We start from the raw sequence: 18,728 nt of genomic DNA, 5'->3' as shown, positions 1-18,728 counted from the left end.
CAAAAATAATAGAAAAAGTTTTAATAAGAAATCGGTAAAATAAGAAAGAGAAGAAAAAAAAGTAAATAAAGTAATAAAAAAAAGGAGAAAATATAGATAGAATAGTTTTAATAAACTTTCATCTTTGGATGAAAATAATTATTTTTGGATACTCCAAAATAGAAAATTTTGAATATTTTTTTGGACAAAATGAGTACTATTTATCCATCTTACAATTAATAATATTTTAATCAATATTTTATTTTATTAGTTAAAATGAGTATCATTTATTACTAATATTGAATCACCTAGCCAAAAATCTGCACTTTAAATTGGAGAAAAATTCGAAACCCTAAGAAACCAACTAAAATTCCAACGAAGTGACTCGTCATTTCGTCAACAGATTCTGCAAGATGAGACATAAATCAAACTTTTCCAAAATTGAAGAATCCTTTTAAACAAAACATAAGTTGACGTTATTTTTGGAAAATATTGAAAATGGAGGACACAAATTGTGATCAAAATTAAACATAATTGGTAGTACTACAAAACTTATTTATTGCTGTTAGTCATTATAATTAAATAGAAGAATCATATGTAAATCAATAGACATGACATGATCAATAATATCTCCTCCTCCATCATTTCCAGTTTGAAATCAAACAAAACATTCCCCAAATAAATTGTTTCTTTTTTCGTTTATTATGGATTATTTCATTCATTGAACTTATATATTTTGGATCAAGAATCTACTAATATATTCATTTTAATTCATCATATTCTATGATTATATATGTATGTGAAATAATTTGATTGGGGGCCATGGGTTAGATCCATAGATGAGTCAATGTGAGTAATCAGTTGGTCCAAATGTGATGAACAGTTAAACAAAATGTCAGTTTGCTTTTTTCATAACCTTTAATTCAGTGAATCCGATTGAGCATTGTGCATACGATTCTGCTCTGATATTAATCATTACAACACAACAAAATTAAGTAATTATTCTTTCTCTTTTTTCCAAATATACACCAAAAATAATCATTTTAATAGTCTCGTTGTTCTTTGTTTTACTTTTTATAGGAGTAGTTGTATTTGTAAATATTCTCAATTAAAATTTGCTTCCTTTTTTTTATAAAAGCAAAATGCTCAAAACATCCACAAGCAAGAACACCCCATAAACATCCAAGAACAACGAAACCGGAGGCACCCCGGCAAACCCAAGGCACGATGAAAGAAGAGAAAAAGAGGTAAACAACCAAGTGACAACAGAAAGCAACAACCGTGCTTGGGTTGATACAGTTAACTAGTCTTGACCCGTGCTTGGGACCCAGGCGCTGGGGGAGATAGGTTAACTTGGTACCCTTGATTGGGTTGATACAGTTAACTGGTCTGAACCCATGCTTTGAGGAAAGGTTGGCTGACTCGTTCCTTCCCATCCCGACAACAAAACGCAGCTCGGTGGTAAGACGCTTCACCTCCGACTGTTAGGCCGGGGGTCCGAGTCACTTCGGGGGTAGATGGGGAACCATCGTCGATCCTCCTTTAAAAAAAAAGCAACAACCAATCATACTGCAATCAACAACCTAGACTCGCAAGTCCCCTAGATAAAGATAACATACCCGTGAGAACATACTTGCCATAGTCGACCCCATCTAAAATTGTGTTGCAGCAAAATTCTAAAAAGGCAAAGGATCCATATTTGGGCTTCCCTTCTTCCCCTTATAATTCCCGGGTCTTGCCATTCTCTTATGCTTTTCAAATTTTCAAACATTAGAGCATCCACAACCGTGCTCTTGCCAGTGGCACGGTTGTGGGCTCGGGCGGTACTATTCATGCATGCTCTCTGGCAAGAGCACAATACCCACAATTGTGCTCTTCCGCAAGGACGAGCACAATTAATTTAATATTCAATTAAACATAAACATTTCCATAATACTAAAATTCATTAAAAAAACATAAATAATATTACAAAGTAGCGCCGATTCATTAAAAAAACATAAAAAAACATAATACTAAAATTCATTAAAAAAACATAAATAATACTAAAAAAACATTTCCATAATACTAAAATTCATTAAAAAAACATTTCCATAATTTAATATTCAATTAAACATAAACATAAATTCATTAAAAAAAATAAACATTAAAAAACATAAATAACATAAACAATTCGCATGAACAAGCGCTTTGACATGCGAAAACGGCGCCTGAAGTAATCTGCCGGAAACGGCGGCTGGTCGGCAAAGTAGTCGGCAACGAGCCTTTCGTGGGCTCCATCCCGATCACGATGGATGTAGCGCCGATTTGATCTGGTTCGTTGAGGAGGAGGAGCGGGGGTATTCGCCGCGACATATGCTTCGTAAGCGGCACGATGTTGTTCGTAGTATTCTTGTTCTTCGCGTTCTGCTTCCGCCATAATATGGGTGAAATCCATTTGAGGTTTTGAATGAGGGATGAATGTGTTGATAGTTTGTATGAGAATTTTAAGAATGAGAGATGAATTGATGTGATAAATGGATGATGAATGTGTGTATTTATAGATGATTTTGGGAGAAAAATAATAATAAAAAAAACTCAAAAAAATTCAGAAAAAACGGCCATATTTTTGGGATTTAGAATTTTTTTTAATCATTTTATATAATTTAAAAATGATTTTTAAAATAAAAAAAATAATTCAAAGGCAACGGCTATGCCGTTGCCCAATCATAAGCCGCCACGTCGCCTGCTCGCTGGCACGGCGCGAGCGCAGCGGCGGCGGTCCTCGTCCTCGCCGCTGGCACGGACGGCGGCCTTCACTCCCACCACCGTTGTGGATGCTCTTAGTCTTGGTGGAAAGGGAAAGTTTGGCTCTAGCCACGTATCCATATTTCAAAATTTGCTTCCTAAATTCTGTATTTTGAAAAGTAGTACTACCTTCGTCCTATAATAAGAGTCAAATTTTACCATTTCGGCATGTCCCACGATAAAAGTTACATTTCACTTTCACCATAAATGGTAAGTAAGTCTCACATTCCACCAACTTATTTCACTAACATATTATTATAAAACTAATATATATATATATATATATATATATATAAGTGAGACTTGTTGGAAATCAAGATCGGAGCAAGATCAAAACGATTCAAGAACACGAGGGATTTAAGTGGTTCGGCGTAAGCCTACGTCCACTGACAGAAGGAGAAGGAATTCATTGATGATCAACTATGGATACAATGAAGAAGAACACTCTCATATCGAATACAAACGGGAACTATGAACACTCATTTTCTCTCCCTCAATCTCGCTCGAAACACGACTTGGTTTCGAGAGCACATATATATATATATATATATATATATATATATAGGGAGATGATCAAAATAAGTATGTGTTTAAATCCAGAAATGCAGACCAAATCTCAGCCCTAGGATTAGATGATCTAATGGTCAATAATTAACCAAAAACACGGAAGGTCATAATTAAGCAATTTTAGGTCATATTATAATATTTGGATTTAATGTCATACTAAGATCGTTTTAGGTCATGCTTTGTTAGCATGACCTACAAATTACCTAATTATGACCTAAAAGTGCCCTAATTATGATATTGTTCTGCGTTTCTGTATTTAAATCCAGTTTTGCATAGATCAAAACCCTATATATATATATATATATATATATATATATATATATATATATATAAGTGAGACTTGTTGGAAATCAAGATCGGAGCAAGATCAAAACGATTCAAGAACACGAGGGATTTAAGTGGTTCGGCGTAAGCCTACGTCCACTGACAGAAGGAGAAGGAATTCATTGATGATCAACTATGGATACAATGAAGAAGAACACTCTCATATCGAATACAAACGGGAACTATGAACACTCATTTTCTCTCCCTCAATCTCGCTCGAAACACGACTTGGTTTCGAGAGCACATAGCACAAATTGCAATTTGTATTCTCTGTGATGAAGTTGTTCTCTCTTGCTGGTCTCTGCAGCTTGCATCAGTATTTATAGGAAGAGTAATTCGAGCTCAATGCTTCAAGATCAGTTTCAAGTAACCGCATCTTGATAACCTCTCTTTACCAATCGTTGCAACTGACTTTTTTGTTGCAAACTTCCAACCGCCACCCTTGATCAAGTTACATCATCACTGAATCCCCTTAATCAAGTTTCTTGAATTGTTGGAGTGTTTTATCGGCTCAAAATATCCTAACAAGACTCATAGTCCATTAAATTATTTAACCCATTTTTCTTTACATTTCTTAAAATCTGTGCCCACACCAAATGTGACTCTTATTGTGTGATGGAGGCAGTAATTAGTAAGCTTATCATATTGAGAATTTTTCTATTGTAAAATCGTGATCGATTACTGGATTATGAATATTTGCGATGGATATAATGTCTCACTTGCTCGATGAGTGAAGAGCCCAGCTTGAATCTTCGATAGAGCGAAAAATTCCTATATATCTTTTTCAATGCAGGTGATTTTTACTGCAAAAAAACTTCTTTCATAAATTATGTTGCTCAAATATAAAAAAGAAGAAGCATAGAAAAAACAAAAATAAAATAAAAGAATCACATTCTAAGAATCACTCATAAAGGGGTAAAACAAGCATAGCTAGGTAAAACTTTGCATGTAAAAAACCCATGAACAAGAAAACCCTACTGTACCATCTAAATTGCTCAGCATCTAGAACAAGCTAAGCTAAGAACACACAATCTAATAGCATGATTTTTTGATTAAATTATGCAAATATATATAGTGGAAAAAGATGTCACATGATTGGATGAGAATCTAGCTGTCTAGCTAGCTAGTAGCTATGTAAGATAAAATCTGTCAATCTAAAACTAGTTTATCCTCGGCCAATTTATAAGCCAATTTCAATTCATGTTTAGGTTGAATTAACATCCTCAAAAAGCCATATAAAGACAACAAATCAGATAAACTAAAATGATCAGAAAGATATTAATTACCAAATTTTATTTATGTCAAATATATCTGTGTTTACAAACCAAGACAGGCCGGTTGCAAACATTAATGCATGTAGCACCTTGCTTTGCAACGTGTTTGGAAACTGTGTGATTTGATATCTATGTCTTGGTTTAAATAGATGTATATTAATGGCATATATACACTTGTAATTTTATTAATGTATGATTACAAAATAAATGTTGAAATTAAGTAGCGAAGGACCTAGCACAATAAATATTATGGGGTCGTTCATAGTTCATACCATCTCTTCTTCATGTCAATTGGCATGCAATCAATGATTGAATCATACAAATATTCAAAGAAACCCTAGTTTCTTTAAAATCAATTTAATATAAAAAAAATTGACGGCAAACACAATGTTCCCGAGGCCTTAATCCTAAAACGAAAAGGAAATTAATAAAATGGAAATAGAAAAAAGAATCAAATATAACAAATATCCGGAAAAAGTAAAATGACGTTTTTGCCCCTCAAACGATCTTCGATTTCTTTGCATTTTTCACAAATTACGTGCGAATTTCAAGTCATTATGAGATTGTGACTTTTCAGTTCCGTCGGTTGGCTGGAATTTTTTATTCGGTGAATATTCGCATCCCTTGTTTGGTTGTCATTTTTCTCAAAAGTCCGGATCGTGACGATGCATCAAAGCTTGTCTCTTTCGCAGTGCCAAGATTACATTGTGTTGCACAATTATCGATCACAAAAGTTGATCTTGTCTAGCAATGGATCGCCTCGAAATGGATTTCGGTTTTACATTGCATGCTTAAAGAACCTTTATTGAAACAATGTTTCCGAAAATAAACAAATTAAACCAAATAAAACATGATATTATCAACTACTTTACATAAAAATGGAAGTGGAGTCATTGTCCATTGACGAAGGGGAGCTTCAAGATTTTTGCCACTTATGATGGAGACACCATTATAAAGAAAAGAGACGAATGAACTGCGATAAAAAGTAGTAGTGTTATTACTGTTCTACATATGTCAAATCACACACACACACACACACACATACACATGCAAGAAGAAGGAAGAACACACACACACACATATATATATATATGTATATATGTATGTGGCGTTATTACATAACTAACACAACCCAGAAGGACCTGGAGAAACATGAATAGTGTTGATTGAAAAGAAAAGAAAAGGCACAACTTGTGGCTCCTATCTTGCCATTTAATTCAACAAGTAATAAGAAATTAATTTATGGTTTAATTGGTGATGAATAAACAGTGAAAATTCACTATTTAAGTTTAGCTAGCTAGGTAGTTGCTCTTGTATATATGGACGATCGAGAGCGACGATGAGCCCACTTTTGATTAAGATGAGACATTGAAATTTTAAGAACAAAAGTAAAATGAAAATAATTGTGGAAGACACATGAGGAAGAATCTTGAACGTCTTTGTGATTTTATGCATTAATTCAATCACATGCACAATTTTTTTTTTAATTTAGCAGTATTCATTTACTTTCTCTTCGCATCTTTGTACTATAGTGGTAAATTAATGGCACAAATTAGCACATTTAGATAGTAAAAAATAATACTTGACCACCAACTTTGAACCAAAGAGGCATATATATAAACATGTTTATCTATATGTTTCTCTTATCTCTGTCTTCAACATTGTCTAGCTATCGCCAGCGTCGATATCGAAGTTATACTCTTGTCTCCCTGTAGTCGTTCATTTATTTCACTCCATCGATGAAATTCCGGTCATATGCACCATGCAAACCCTCTTTTTAACGGTTCAAACCACGCAAATTAACCAATCAAGCGTGACCATCCTCGTCATTATGAGCCCTAGGTTTAGTATGCGTGGTTTGAATTCTTTCTTCTATACTTTCATCTTACTCTAAGTGACTTATTTTCCTTTTGAGAAGTCACATTATGGATGACATACTTCTTAAAATAGAAACATCATTGTCTCTACTTTATTTTCTCTCCACTTAACTCATAAAGCAACACTGCATAAAATTATGTCCCGAATAAGAAAATGTTCTACTTAGAGTGAGACAAAAGGGTATATGAATGTTGATTAAGAAATTGTCTAGTCATGCATCCCATGAAAAAACATTTTAAATTCCTTCGCCCCATTAAAAATGAAACTTTTTTTCCTTTTTGGGTTGTCCTATTAAAAAGAAACTATTTTTCTGAAATGCAAATACCATCATCTCTACTTTTTCCTTCCCCCTTATTTTATTCTGTCTTCCTTAACTCACAAAACAACTCTAAATAAAATCACGTGTCGAAAAATAAACGTTTCATATTTAATGTGACGGAGGGAGTATTTTTTACGTTGGAGTTGTATAGCCTTTGTGAAATCAACTCTTGTTTACATGAGTAAATTTACTAACAATGAATTATCTTGCTCTTAAATAGTACTACTACAACTTCATGATTTATTAATGGGATTAATTAATTTCAAGGCCTGGGCTATTATAAATCGACACACATCGACAAAATCAATGGGAGAAAACGAATAGAAAAGAAAAAAAGAGTACTGTATGTGTTGGTGTGTGTAACGTAGCTTTCAAATTGAATGGAATTCTTTTGTAAAGTGTAAAACACATGTATGAGAACTGTCATTGCGTAACCATTTAATTGTGTTTCATTGAAACATCGAAGTCATGCGCCTAGCTTAACCTAGCTAGATCCATAGATTTCTAGGGTTTCTTTTATATATTGGCCCTTTTTTTGGCACACTAGATTTCACAATTATTCCAATGTTTGTATGCCAATATACTCCTTATTTTGTGTGACATAATTAAATAATTTATATGATTCGAAAACGACGAATTGTACTGAATCACCAGCAATACAACGACTGAATGACGATTTTGAGCTTAACATAACGTTTTTAATTCCTATTTACAGTTTGATTGAATTTGCATTGTGTTGTTGTGTGTTTATGTTACATAACTCCATTTCCACAATTTGATGTTAATGACATTTATTTAGTTTTGAAGTAGTTAATGATGATCGATAATTTTGTTAGGATCGTCGACTGCAACATTAGTTTGATATTGTCCGCTTTGGGTCAAGCCCGCACGGATTTGTTTTTGGGTCACTCCCAAAAGGCCTCAAACTAATTGGGGTTGGACAGGAATTATATACACCTTCCAACTTCCCTTACTCATCCGATGTGGGACGGGTTTGTAACCCAACAAACCTCCCCTCAAACCGAGACCACATCGGGAACGCAGTTGACACGAACATGGGTCGTTCCAGCCCTGGCCCCTGGGTCATCCTGGGCCCGACTCTAACCCGAGTCCTTCAGGGCCCGACCTTAACCGGGGCTCATCCAGGCACAACCCATAGCCACCTGGGCTCTGATACCACTTGCTAGTATCGTCGACTGTAACATTAGTTTGATATTGTCCGCTTTGGGTCAAGCCCGCACGGATTTGTTTTTAGGTCACTCTCAAAAGGCCTCAAACTAATTTGGGTTGGACAGGAATTATATACACCTTCCAACTTTCCTCATTCATCCGATGTGGGACGGGTTTGTAACTCAACAAATTTCACTAATGTATTACTATTGTTTTATTACTAAGTGTGCACAATATATGAACGGCGTATAGGGAGTGTTCGGTTTGCAAGATTGTATCCGAGATTAAATATGTAGTGTGTTTGGTTCATGAGATTCAATATCATAACTCAATCTTAGATGGATAATCATGGAATAATTAGTCACAGCTAACCCCCTATGAGTAAAATAATCTCACAACTCTATCATAGATTGTACCTTGTTACTATCTTGTCTAGGAAACCAAAGATCACCTTAGAGGATACGGGTGAGCATAATTAATTATCGCTAGCTAAATAGTTATACAAATACATGACGCACGCACTATCAAACGCTCATTAAAACGACTTTACATTGTATGTAGCGATACGACATTCTATTATCTATGTCAAATAATTTCATTAGTTGTACTTTCTCCTATCCGGGGTCTCATTTTCTTAATTTCATCTCATTTTTTCTTGTTTTCTCCATTCCATCTCATTCTTTCTCGCTACCTTAGTTGTCTGATAGTGGCACGTAGGTACGTCATCAAGCCATGTGCCATATATCAACATCAAATTATATTGATTAGTGGTAAACTAATATAAATTGATAATTCTATGAGTAATTTACAGCCTAATTTTAAAGTTGCTATCCAAAATCATAATTTGGCGACATTTTAGGACTTTACAAGAAAATTATCCAGTAGTTAACGTGTATGTGTGTGTGTCTATATAATGGCGGATTCAGCTTCGTCGACCCATGAGGGTAAAAATATTGCATTAATCTGTCTTTGTATTCGCCGCGGACCCACAGTGTGGCCCATCATTCTCTGTTTTGGGGTTCACTTTCATTTTTCGTCCTTTATTCACTATGGCCACCGAATCTGCCTCCCGACATTGACAACAACCTTTTTCATTATCTAACTATTCTAACCCGGGATTCACGAGTTTCGTTTTGAGTGGTAAAGTAGTGTAGTAGGCCGTATATATTAAATGCAATGAGATTGGGGGTGTGGTTCAAATTTAAAGAGATTAATTGAAACAAATTAAGAGCCATACTATATCAATCCATATTCTAATGGACGTAGCAGTTTTTGTTGCAACCTAAACGACATTTCTCTGATGAAAAATCACCATATATACACGCCATCCCTAATTTATAGGACCCATCTTTTCTCAATTACATGCGATCGGAATATCAGTCTGGTAGCCAAAAATTACACATCGATTACATCGATTTAGTATACAATCAATTTTTAGTTTTGGGCAATGAATGTGTGAATTGGGTAATCGACGTGTAATTTCGATTGTAAATATCTCTGTGACAAAATCGTCCATTTACCCTATATTTTAAGTTTAATCAAGATTTTTAATCCACAAATTCGATTTAGCTAGCGAACAAAAACATATGCTCCACTACATAATTTGTAAACGTGAGATTTGATAAAATTTGATTTGTAAATCTATCTCTTCACGCGTAAATCTTAATTGTTAGAGTGAATCACAATCACGCATGACATTGTCATCTCAAATCATATATGTCAGTTTCAAAAAATAAAATAAAAATCAGAAAATGTGTCGGTTTCGATGTGTCACAAAATTGAGGATAGCAATGTTTCCGTGCTGCAAAGTACCACCGTCGATCCACATTGTACAAGTTCACATCAACCCTATATAGAAACTAGGTCAACAAAAGTGTCCCTATTGCATTAACTCAATGTTTATCTTTTCTCTGTTTTCTTACAAGCCAAGGAGAACTCACAATCACTCTTAATGCAATATCAATGTTTGAAGAATGGTTAAAATGACTAACAATATTGAGAATGATGTATCAGTGTTTAAAGCAAAATAAAAGGACATAGATTAAACATCAAATTAGAGAATCTATTTCGAAATATTAGTAGATCGAGAGAGAACTTATTTTGTGTAACGTCAGTATTAGTCACAGTTAACTCCTTCCCTAGGCTATTATCTCATGGGCTACCGCTCTAAGTCGTCGGGCTCTCAATGAAAATACTAATATTACATGCTGTACTATCAAATAAGTAAATTCAAAAGACTAATCTTTAAAATAAATGAGAGTACTTATTTGGTATATAAACCCATACCTGTTACTTTACATAATAGATGCGGGACAAATTTTCTCGCACTGAAGTTTATAACAAAATGTATGAGAAATATTCCAATTGAAAGTGATAAATATTTATATGTTTCTTATTCAAGGAGAGAGGTGACACACCATTCTAGTACCTTGCCTTAAATATATCTTATAAATTATAAATAAAAGTTGCATATACCATCGATTTTTTCAATGTAAAAAAGGAGATTGACACATTTAGAAATTTGAATTATTCACCATGCATATTTTCATATTTATCTCAACGTTTTCAAAAATTCACAATTATATCCCTATAGAAAATATCGAGCTCTCAAATGATTATGTTTTACTTCAAAATTCACATGTGACATTTCTTAATTATTCACCATGCATACTTTTATATTAGAATCTCACGCGTAAGTTATCAACTGTAAATGATATAAAGTATTTTTGCAAGAACTCCACGTCATATTTGCCGACATATATACGAGAAATTAAATTCACCTGCATGCTACATTATCGCCTGGATGCCAAAGTATTTTTGTTGTGACACAAACGTAAATTTTTTTGTAATTATGCTAGTACTTCAATAATTATCCTATCAGTTTCTTGTCATGAATGATATAAATTTTTGGAGTCCGAATAAATGAAATGAAATGAAAGAACAAGTTGAGCTGCACGGATTTTGAAATTAATTGTCGTTATTTTTTGCAGAACTGCACGAGTCAGTGATTTTTACTCAACGTTAAATGCTCCTTCTCAATTTTCATTTATTATATTTCTCTCAATAAATAAATTTTTTTATTACATGATCCACCACTTTCTAACCACACTAGTATTACGTTAAGGTGAGACCCCTTTCACGCTCATAATGCATCAATATTTCCATTAAAATTTGCGTGATGGGTTTATTGCAAAATAAAAGAATTTTTTTAAATTGGAATAAGTGCAAAATAATCATTGATAGGAGTGGTATTTTAAATGGGCCCATTTTGGCCCTCTTCTTATTGGGCCAATTGAAGCCCATTTTCGTGACACCGCAAAAGTAAGTGATCCAATCTTGCTAAAAAAGGAAAAATTTTAAATCGCTGATCCAAAAAGCGTTCAGCAACTTGAAACGCGCTTTAGTTGAGATGATTGGTCTAATCTCATCTCCTTAAACCCCAGTAATTTTAAGGTCTATATCCTTTCCATGTCAAAAATTTGAAGTGATAAACCCTAATTTCCCATGTGATTCAGCTTCCAATGGCCATCTCAACCGGCCTCGGCATATCTCGACTTCCATCGCTATCTCTCCGTTATCCTCTCCGCCACTGCGCTCTTCAGGTTTGCTCATCTGTTTTCATTTTTTGATTTTGACTCTTAGTTTATTTTCTTCATTTAACTATTTTTAGGTTAGGCTTGGCTTTGCTGCTTCGGTTGAAGCATTTGACGATACGGAGAACGACAAAGGCACTGAAAGTATTCAATCTTTAGTTATCTAATTTGGGGATTCTGGTTTGGTAGTTTAATTTCTTCCATTTTTTGAAATTTTCATTTGTTTTTTCGGTGGTGGGATGAAGATGCAGCATTTGATAATTTGAGTGGCGGTAATGGACGTCGTCAGGATTGGAAGAAGTTGAAGTCTGAAGACCTTGGAGTTAGTACTTCAAAAATTTCGAGGCCCACAAGAGTGGTTCTTAATGGTCTTAGGAAAAGAGGTACTCGATTCACTCTTTATGTATTGCATTTTGCTATTATTGCCGTATTTTTGGGGGGAATGCTATAACAGTTATCTGCAACAATGTCTGTGTTTTTATATGTCTGTTAGTTTCTTTGTGGGCCAAGAAACCATTGTGTAGTTTTCTTGCTAACTGTGGATGCCATTAATTTTTTTTCCAAAAAGTAGCACACATGCAAACCTTAGCTCCAATACCCTCATGTCCTACTGTGACGGCCAACTTCGTGCATATGAGCTTATCAAATGAAATTATTGGTGTTGTCATATACTGATATTCTCCCATTGAGTCAGTTTGGGCAGTTTAAGTACTAGCAACATGAATCCTACTGGTCTGCCCCTTAGTGGCTTTTCAATAAATAATTGTTCATAAAGGGGTTCATTTCTGTTCTGATATCATGTTTTTGCTTATATAATTGCTATCCTTGCTTGAACTTACTATCAACGTCTCACTAAATATTGTACTAGCTTTCTGATTCATAGATCTACCATGCCCCTACAACTTAACTTAATATTGATTCCATGAGATTTCCTGCCTTTTTATTTGAAGCTTTTTTAATCTCTCAAATTTTGGCCACACTCTTTTTTCTTCTGCAGGCTTTGAAGTATATCTTGTTGGAGGATGTGTAAGGGATCTAATATTGAAACGAGTTCCTAAAGATTTTGATGTAATAACTTCAGCTGAACTTAAAGACGTAAGTCTACATTATACCCCCATTTGTTCTAAAGGTATTAAATTTGCAGTTTGGATACCAGTCTGTTGCAACATTACCCACCAAGCTAAATAATTGTTGCCCGTTGCAGTTTGTTATGGTTTACAGCATTGTTGATAGTTAAGAAAAAGAATCCTGGGGGAAAAATATGTTAAAAAACCCTAATTTCCACTGAATTTTAAAGTTTAGCATACCTTGGTATAGCTTGCTAATCAGTTAAATTAATTATTTGTTCAATGTGTTTGCATAAACTATGAACATAGAATGCTTGTGGAGGTAGTTATACTGTTACAAGTAATTACTATTAAGAATACAATCATATCTGATTAGTTTAGAAATCATTCATTTAAACTAAATATAATGTACATTTAATAAGAATAAATACCTTGATACCATATATAAATATGATATATGCAGATATTATTACATGGCTATGATGACATGCTTAGGCAGTGTAATGAGGTTCGTTGATTAATTGCATACATAGACTGTAATAAATTTCCATATTCATGTTTTAATATAATATTTGAACATGCAAACTTTTGGATGTTATTATATTTATATATTATAATATAAATATAATATAAGTGTCCGGTGGACCTCGACATCGAGCTAGGAAAACCCCATGCTCAGAACTTCAAAAGTTACACTCACAAGAGCATCTTTGCTTCTGTATACACCACAATAAGAATCTAAGAATCTCGGCATCACACATCACTGATTATTATAATTTACAGGTGATGAGGACATTTTCTCGATGTGAGATGATTGGGAGGCGGTTTCCTATCTGTCATGTGCACATTGATGATACTATTGTGGAGGTTTGTTAGCTTTATGTCATATTCAAACTTCAAAGATCTCTAGATGATTAGATTCTTATTGTTGTATGTATTGCACTTTAGACCCTAATACTAAGTTTGTATTAGTTTCCGTCTGTCTCTCGGATTAGTTATGGTTTCATAAGTGACGGCTTGATTTCTCTTATGCATGTTCTCTAACGTCTGGAATTTCCTTTTGGTTTGCTGTTGATTAAACACTAGTCATTCCTTTGTTCCCTTCCTTGACTTCTTGTGTCATTTCATTTGTCCACTCCTTGCTTCCTTTTGGTTCATCTTTATTTGCCGAAGTTCAACTGATATGTTGGATTTTGGATACCACTTTGATAAGGTTCTGAAATGTTTTAGGTTTCAAGCTTTAGCACCCGTGCAACAAGGTTTGGGAGGTTCTTGAGTTTGGAACCTGTGAAGCCTGTTGGCTGTGATGAGCAAGACTATATTCGCTGGAGAAACTGCCTTCAGCGTGATTTCACGATAAATGGGTCTCACTTGACCCCATAAGCTTGATATTCATTTTCTTTTTAACTGGTCAAATCTTGATTTGCTTTTTCCTTTTTTCAGATTGATGTTTGACCCTTATGCAAAGTTGATATATGACTACACTGGTGGAGTAAATGACATCCGGAAAGCTAAAGTGAGCATGTATCTCTAAGCAATTAGAACCATTAAATAAATTATTTTTTACTGCTAAATGACACATTTATAGATTTATTTTTTATATGAAGATCCGGACCATCAAACCTGCGAATCTTTCCTTGACCGAGGATTGTGGTAAGTTGTATTTGTTACTTCCTTGCCAGTAACTCTACTTCAAATGGATTATTCCTTTGTTTTTATGTCAGTGATTGCATCCGGTGTCTTTATTTCTGACATAGGCAGTTATTGCCATTTGCCACTGTACTGGTTAATTTATTGCTTACTAATTGTTTCTCCTTTTATTTTTAAAGCACGTATTCTTCGTGGTGTCAGAATTGCGGCTCGGTTGGATTTTAGATTTTCAAGGGAGACTGCTCTAGCAGTGAGAAAGTTATCTGCTACAGTTTTAAGGCTCGATCGGGTATCCAGAAGGCTTTTATCCATTAGGGTTTAGGGTTTAGGGTATCCAAAAGGCTTTTATCTGCTACAGTTTTATCCATTCATGAATATGTTCAACTGTTCTGGATGATGTACTGAGTGTTCTTTTTGCTTCAATCAACTATGGTTTTAGGGAAGGCTTCTCATGGAAGTCAACTACATGCTGGCTTATGGTTCTGCAGAAGCCTCGTTAAGATCGTTGTGGAAGCTTGGTCTTTTGGAAATACTTCTGCCTATTCAGGTAGGCGCCAGCAAACATTCATCTCCTTTTTACATCCTAGTTAAAGAATATCAATAGATTAGGCGTAATATTACTTCAAGACATGCTATGTATTCCTGCCATTTTATGGAAATAAAAGAAGTAGCTTTGTTTTGCAGGCGGCCTATTTTGTCAGAACTGGTTTTTGCAGACGTGACAAGCGCTCTAACATGCTTTTGGTAATTATGGCAGTACTCTGCAGTCTTGTTATTTACTTGATTGATGCTTTGTTCAATGTTTGATTGTTTTCACAGAATTATGAGGTGCTGAGGCATTAGATTTCTCAGATATCTTATCTGTTGTGTTTTCATTAACTTGGAGGTTAAATGTCTTTCAGTATGAAAAGTATCTGACCCTTTATTTTGCAGTCTTTATTCTCCAACCTTGATAAACTTCTTGCCCCTGACAGACCATGTCACAGTAGCTTATGGTAAGATCCCATTTCTGAGAAAAAGACAAATGTGGCCACATAGTTTGATATCTGATGCCATCAGAATCTTGTGGTTATTAGGTTTGCTATTCTAGCATTTCATGAAGCACTCTCCGCACAACCAAGGGACCCTCTTGTGGTTGCTGCATTCAGCCTTGCAGTCCACAACGGCGGAGACCTATCAGAAGCTTTAAGCATTGCAAGACGTATCAGTAAACAACATGAAATAAGTTTTGATGAACTATTGGAACCAAAATACATGAAATCCAGAGAGTTGTTGGGTGAGGTTAAAGATTTAGCAGCTTCTGTTCAAAGTTCCCTTCGCCATATGACAGACGATTACTTTGTCTCCCAGGCAATGGCCAAATATCCAAAAGCTCCGTATTCAGATTTAGTAAGCACTCGGTCCTTATAATTTTTGTGTCCTTTTGTTTTTTCCCCTTTCAGTGAAAGCTACAGTAGACAATTTTCTGTGCTCAACCATGCATTCACAGCGCCCCTCTTAATCTTGTTTCTTCAATTTCATCGTTATTTCTCTTAATCTGGAAAATGGTGTAAATCCTTATTACCTTTGTTTTTGTTTCTGTAGGTATTTTTCCCAGTGGCACTTTACTTGAAGGCTTGCAAGATGTTTGAATGTGTTGGAGGTGGGGCGGAGCAGGGATTTGTACCCAAAAATGGTAGTAAGATCGACTATGAGTTGTTAGCTATGGGAAGTCTAAAGGAAGTTAGACACACATTTGCAAGAGTAGTATTTGATACCATATACCCAATTGATAAGTACATAGATGATTAGCCTAGACCCAAAAATGAGTGCAGAGAAAGCAACAGTAGCACATCAAATAGCCCGACAAAACAAGGAAGTCGCTGAAATTCTGCATTTGAGGATTGTGACGCTACAAAAGGCTATCCTGATCCTGGTTTGGGTGTTCATTAACTGGGTTCCGAGTTCCCTTTATGTATTATTCTTGTTACTTGTAACTCAATTCTTTGCTTCAAAGCATATAAAAGTATTATATTCACCACAGCATGAATTGTTTGTTTTCAATTTTCTAGAATGTTGGTTTGGTTGTATTGTCACGCACGCCCAGAATCAGTCGTCTCTCTCGTGTTTTGAAATGTTGCTTGGGATCTGTCTTGTAATCTTTTTGATCGAGTTTTTGTAGACATGGTTAAGAACAGAGAATTGTAACTCAATACATTAATACTGACAGAAAATTGGCGATTTGTGGTCTTACAGAAGCTGCAAGAATCATGTTTGCCAGCTTGTAAGTGCCAAAATTATTCAGAATCTATCTATCTATCCATCTACTACTACTCGGTTGCTTTAAGAAAGACTGGTAGTGCCTCCGGAAAATAACAAGTCAAGATGAAAAAAATTGTTTTTTTTAGTTCCATCTAACTTAAATTGCCCTCACTTTTTTGCAGGAGCTGGACTGCCACCAGTAGTAGGCCTGAAATGAGAAACCATGTATCCTTTATCGGATGTTTTGAGATAAAAAGGGTATCACTATGGGGAAGGATGGATAGGGAGACTTACAGTCCAACAAAGACTTTGAACGCGTCATAGATGCCCCACTGCGCCCCTGTGAGAGTACCGATCATGACAATACGGAGAGGGAGGCCTCGTGTGCACAGACCCATTATCCCGAGTTTATTCACAGCCTGCAGGCAGGGAATTGAATACCATGCTCAAAACTATTGCAACAGAAGTAATATATGATGATGTGGTTTGGATGGGATAATGAAAGTGGCGTCTCACATCGCCTACTGTTGCTCCTTTGGCATTGTTGAGGAAGGAGACCAAGTTATCAGCAGGGTGTGAAACGATAGCACATAATACTCCTGCAATGTATCCACCTGCGAAGCTGACTCCGAGCTGCAACTTCTTGCTGCACTGGTCCTTGGGCAGTGGAATGGCGTTCTTGTAGATGGCCTCAACGATGTTCTCGAAGGTGGAGAACTTCATCATCGTATCTGCAGTTTGATCGATCAAATGGGAGAGGCTCGACATGTCTAATGATGATGAGACACTTACATGGAATCTGGCGACCCCACAGTGGAACAAGCCCCTTGTAAAGGCCCGAGGCTCCTTCAGCGCGGATGAACTTGGGGAGGCCATCGGAGAGGCCGTTGGCGAAGCCAGGCTGAGTCTGGACGCGGACCTTGACAGCCTCAAAGGGGCAGAGGGCAATGTCGGCGATGACTTCAGCTGAGGCAGAGCCTGCGAGGAATATGAAGGTCTTATACTTGGCAGCGTTTTCCGGGCCAGCAATGTCAGAGTAGTACTTCTTGAAGAATTCGTAGAAGCCGAACTTGCAGGCTCCCTGCGCGCTGTATCCGAGCAGTGTCGGCACCCATCCCCTGAAGAAGCCTTTGACTCCTTGCTCCTTTAGTAGAACTCCAAAGCCTGAGCCTATGCTCTTGTATTTTGCAGGATTTATCTGCAAATGAAATGTCATTAGAGATAACTCCATCTGCCTCATCTAAAGTGACTCGTTTTCCTTTTTAGGACGTCTCACTTAAAATGGCACGTTTTCACAAAATAAGATCGATTGGATGATGGACCTGCATGTTGCACTTGACGAGATCGAGTGGGGTGACGGCCATGTGAGTGAGGCCGCAGCTGAAAATGCCACCGGCTGTGCACGCAGCGTAGTATTGGGGCGAGAACATGGCTATCCTTTTGTCACTGGGCGCCCGGATCATGAAGCCCAGGCTCTTCTCTGGGGTTGGCGCTTTCTTGGTCTCCGCCGAACTTGGCGGTGTCGGCGTGTGTGTGTGCGTGTGCGTGTGGTAGAGGAAACTGGGGATCCATGGTTGCTGAGATGGGATATCTGGGAACACCATTTTTGATTAATCGTAGAGAATTAAGAATGTTAATTGAGGAAAATGTTGGTTAATATATGCATGGATTGGTGGTAATAAATGGTTGCAATATCAAGGGTGATAACTGTTTATCTCCTCCATTTGCGCCTTCGCTCACTAATTCTACCATTCTAACTAATTTACCCTATAATTTGGACTGCTATTTTTGACTTTGAGCTACAAACCGAAAACTAAATTATAATCCTAGAAGTATGATTATTCCGTTATTACATAATAACGGAATGGGTAAACTAAAATGA

At 36.0% G+C, this 18,728-nt stretch overlaps 2 protein-coding genes across 5 annotated transcripts; one reads left to right on the top strand and one right to left on the bottom strand.

Annotated features, from left to right (window-relative positions):
• The first annotated feature begins 11,716 nt into the window (after window positions 1-11,716).
• On the top strand, window positions 11,717-16,627 carry LOC121765212 (poly(A) polymerase I-like). Of its 4 annotated transcripts, none has more exons than XM_042161257.1 (14): window positions 11,717-11,897; window positions 11,966-12,023; window positions 12,140-12,271; window positions 12,886-12,983; window positions 13,739-13,822; window positions 14,186-14,319; window positions 14,399-14,471; window positions 14,563-14,608; window positions 14,785-14,894; window positions 15,045-15,152; window positions 15,290-15,349; window positions 15,539-15,600; window positions 15,682-15,994; window positions 16,190-16,627. In XM_042161257.1, exons 1-14 carry the CDS (start codon window positions 11,817-11,819, stop codon window positions 16,394-16,396), a joined length of 1,566 nt encoding a protein of 521 aa, XP_042017191.1. In that variant the 5' UTR covers window positions 11,717-11,816; the 3' UTR covers window positions 16,397-16,627. The 4 variants fall into 4 exon arrangements, with proteins under 4 accessions (XP_042017191.1, XP_042017190.1, XP_042017189.1 ...); XM_042161256.1 differs by having other exon boundaries at window positions 12,134-12,271; XM_042161255.1 differs by having other exon boundaries at window positions 11,966-12,032.
• A 135-nt stretch (window positions 16,628-16,762) lies between these two features.
• On the bottom strand, window positions 16,763-18,548 carry LOC121765214 (mitochondrial phosphate carrier protein 3, mitochondrial-like). The gene is made up of 5 exons (XM_042161258.1): window positions 18,169-18,548; window positions 17,639-18,044; window positions 17,363-17,577; window positions 17,141-17,265; window positions 16,763-17,054 (listed from the first exon to the last, which is right to left on the bottom strand). The coding sequence occupies exons 1-5, from the start codon at window positions 18,448-18,450 to the stop codon at window positions 17,015-17,017; spliced, it is 1,068 nt and encodes a 355-aa protein (XP_042017192.1). The 5' UTR covers window positions 18,451-18,548; the 3' UTR covers window positions 16,763-17,014.
• Between the last annotated feature and the right edge of the window lie 180 nt (window positions 18,549-18,728).

The sequence above is a fragment of the Salvia splendens genome, chromosome 14 (assembly GCF_004379255.2).
Source record: "Salvia splendens isolate huo1 chromosome 14, SspV2, whole genome shotgun sequence".
Classification (NCBI taxonomy): Eukaryota; Viridiplantae; Streptophyta; class Magnoliopsida; order Lamiales; family Lamiaceae; genus Salvia; species Salvia splendens.
Note: the sequence above shows the minus strand (reverse complement) of the source record. Positions and strands in the feature narration are given on the sequence as shown.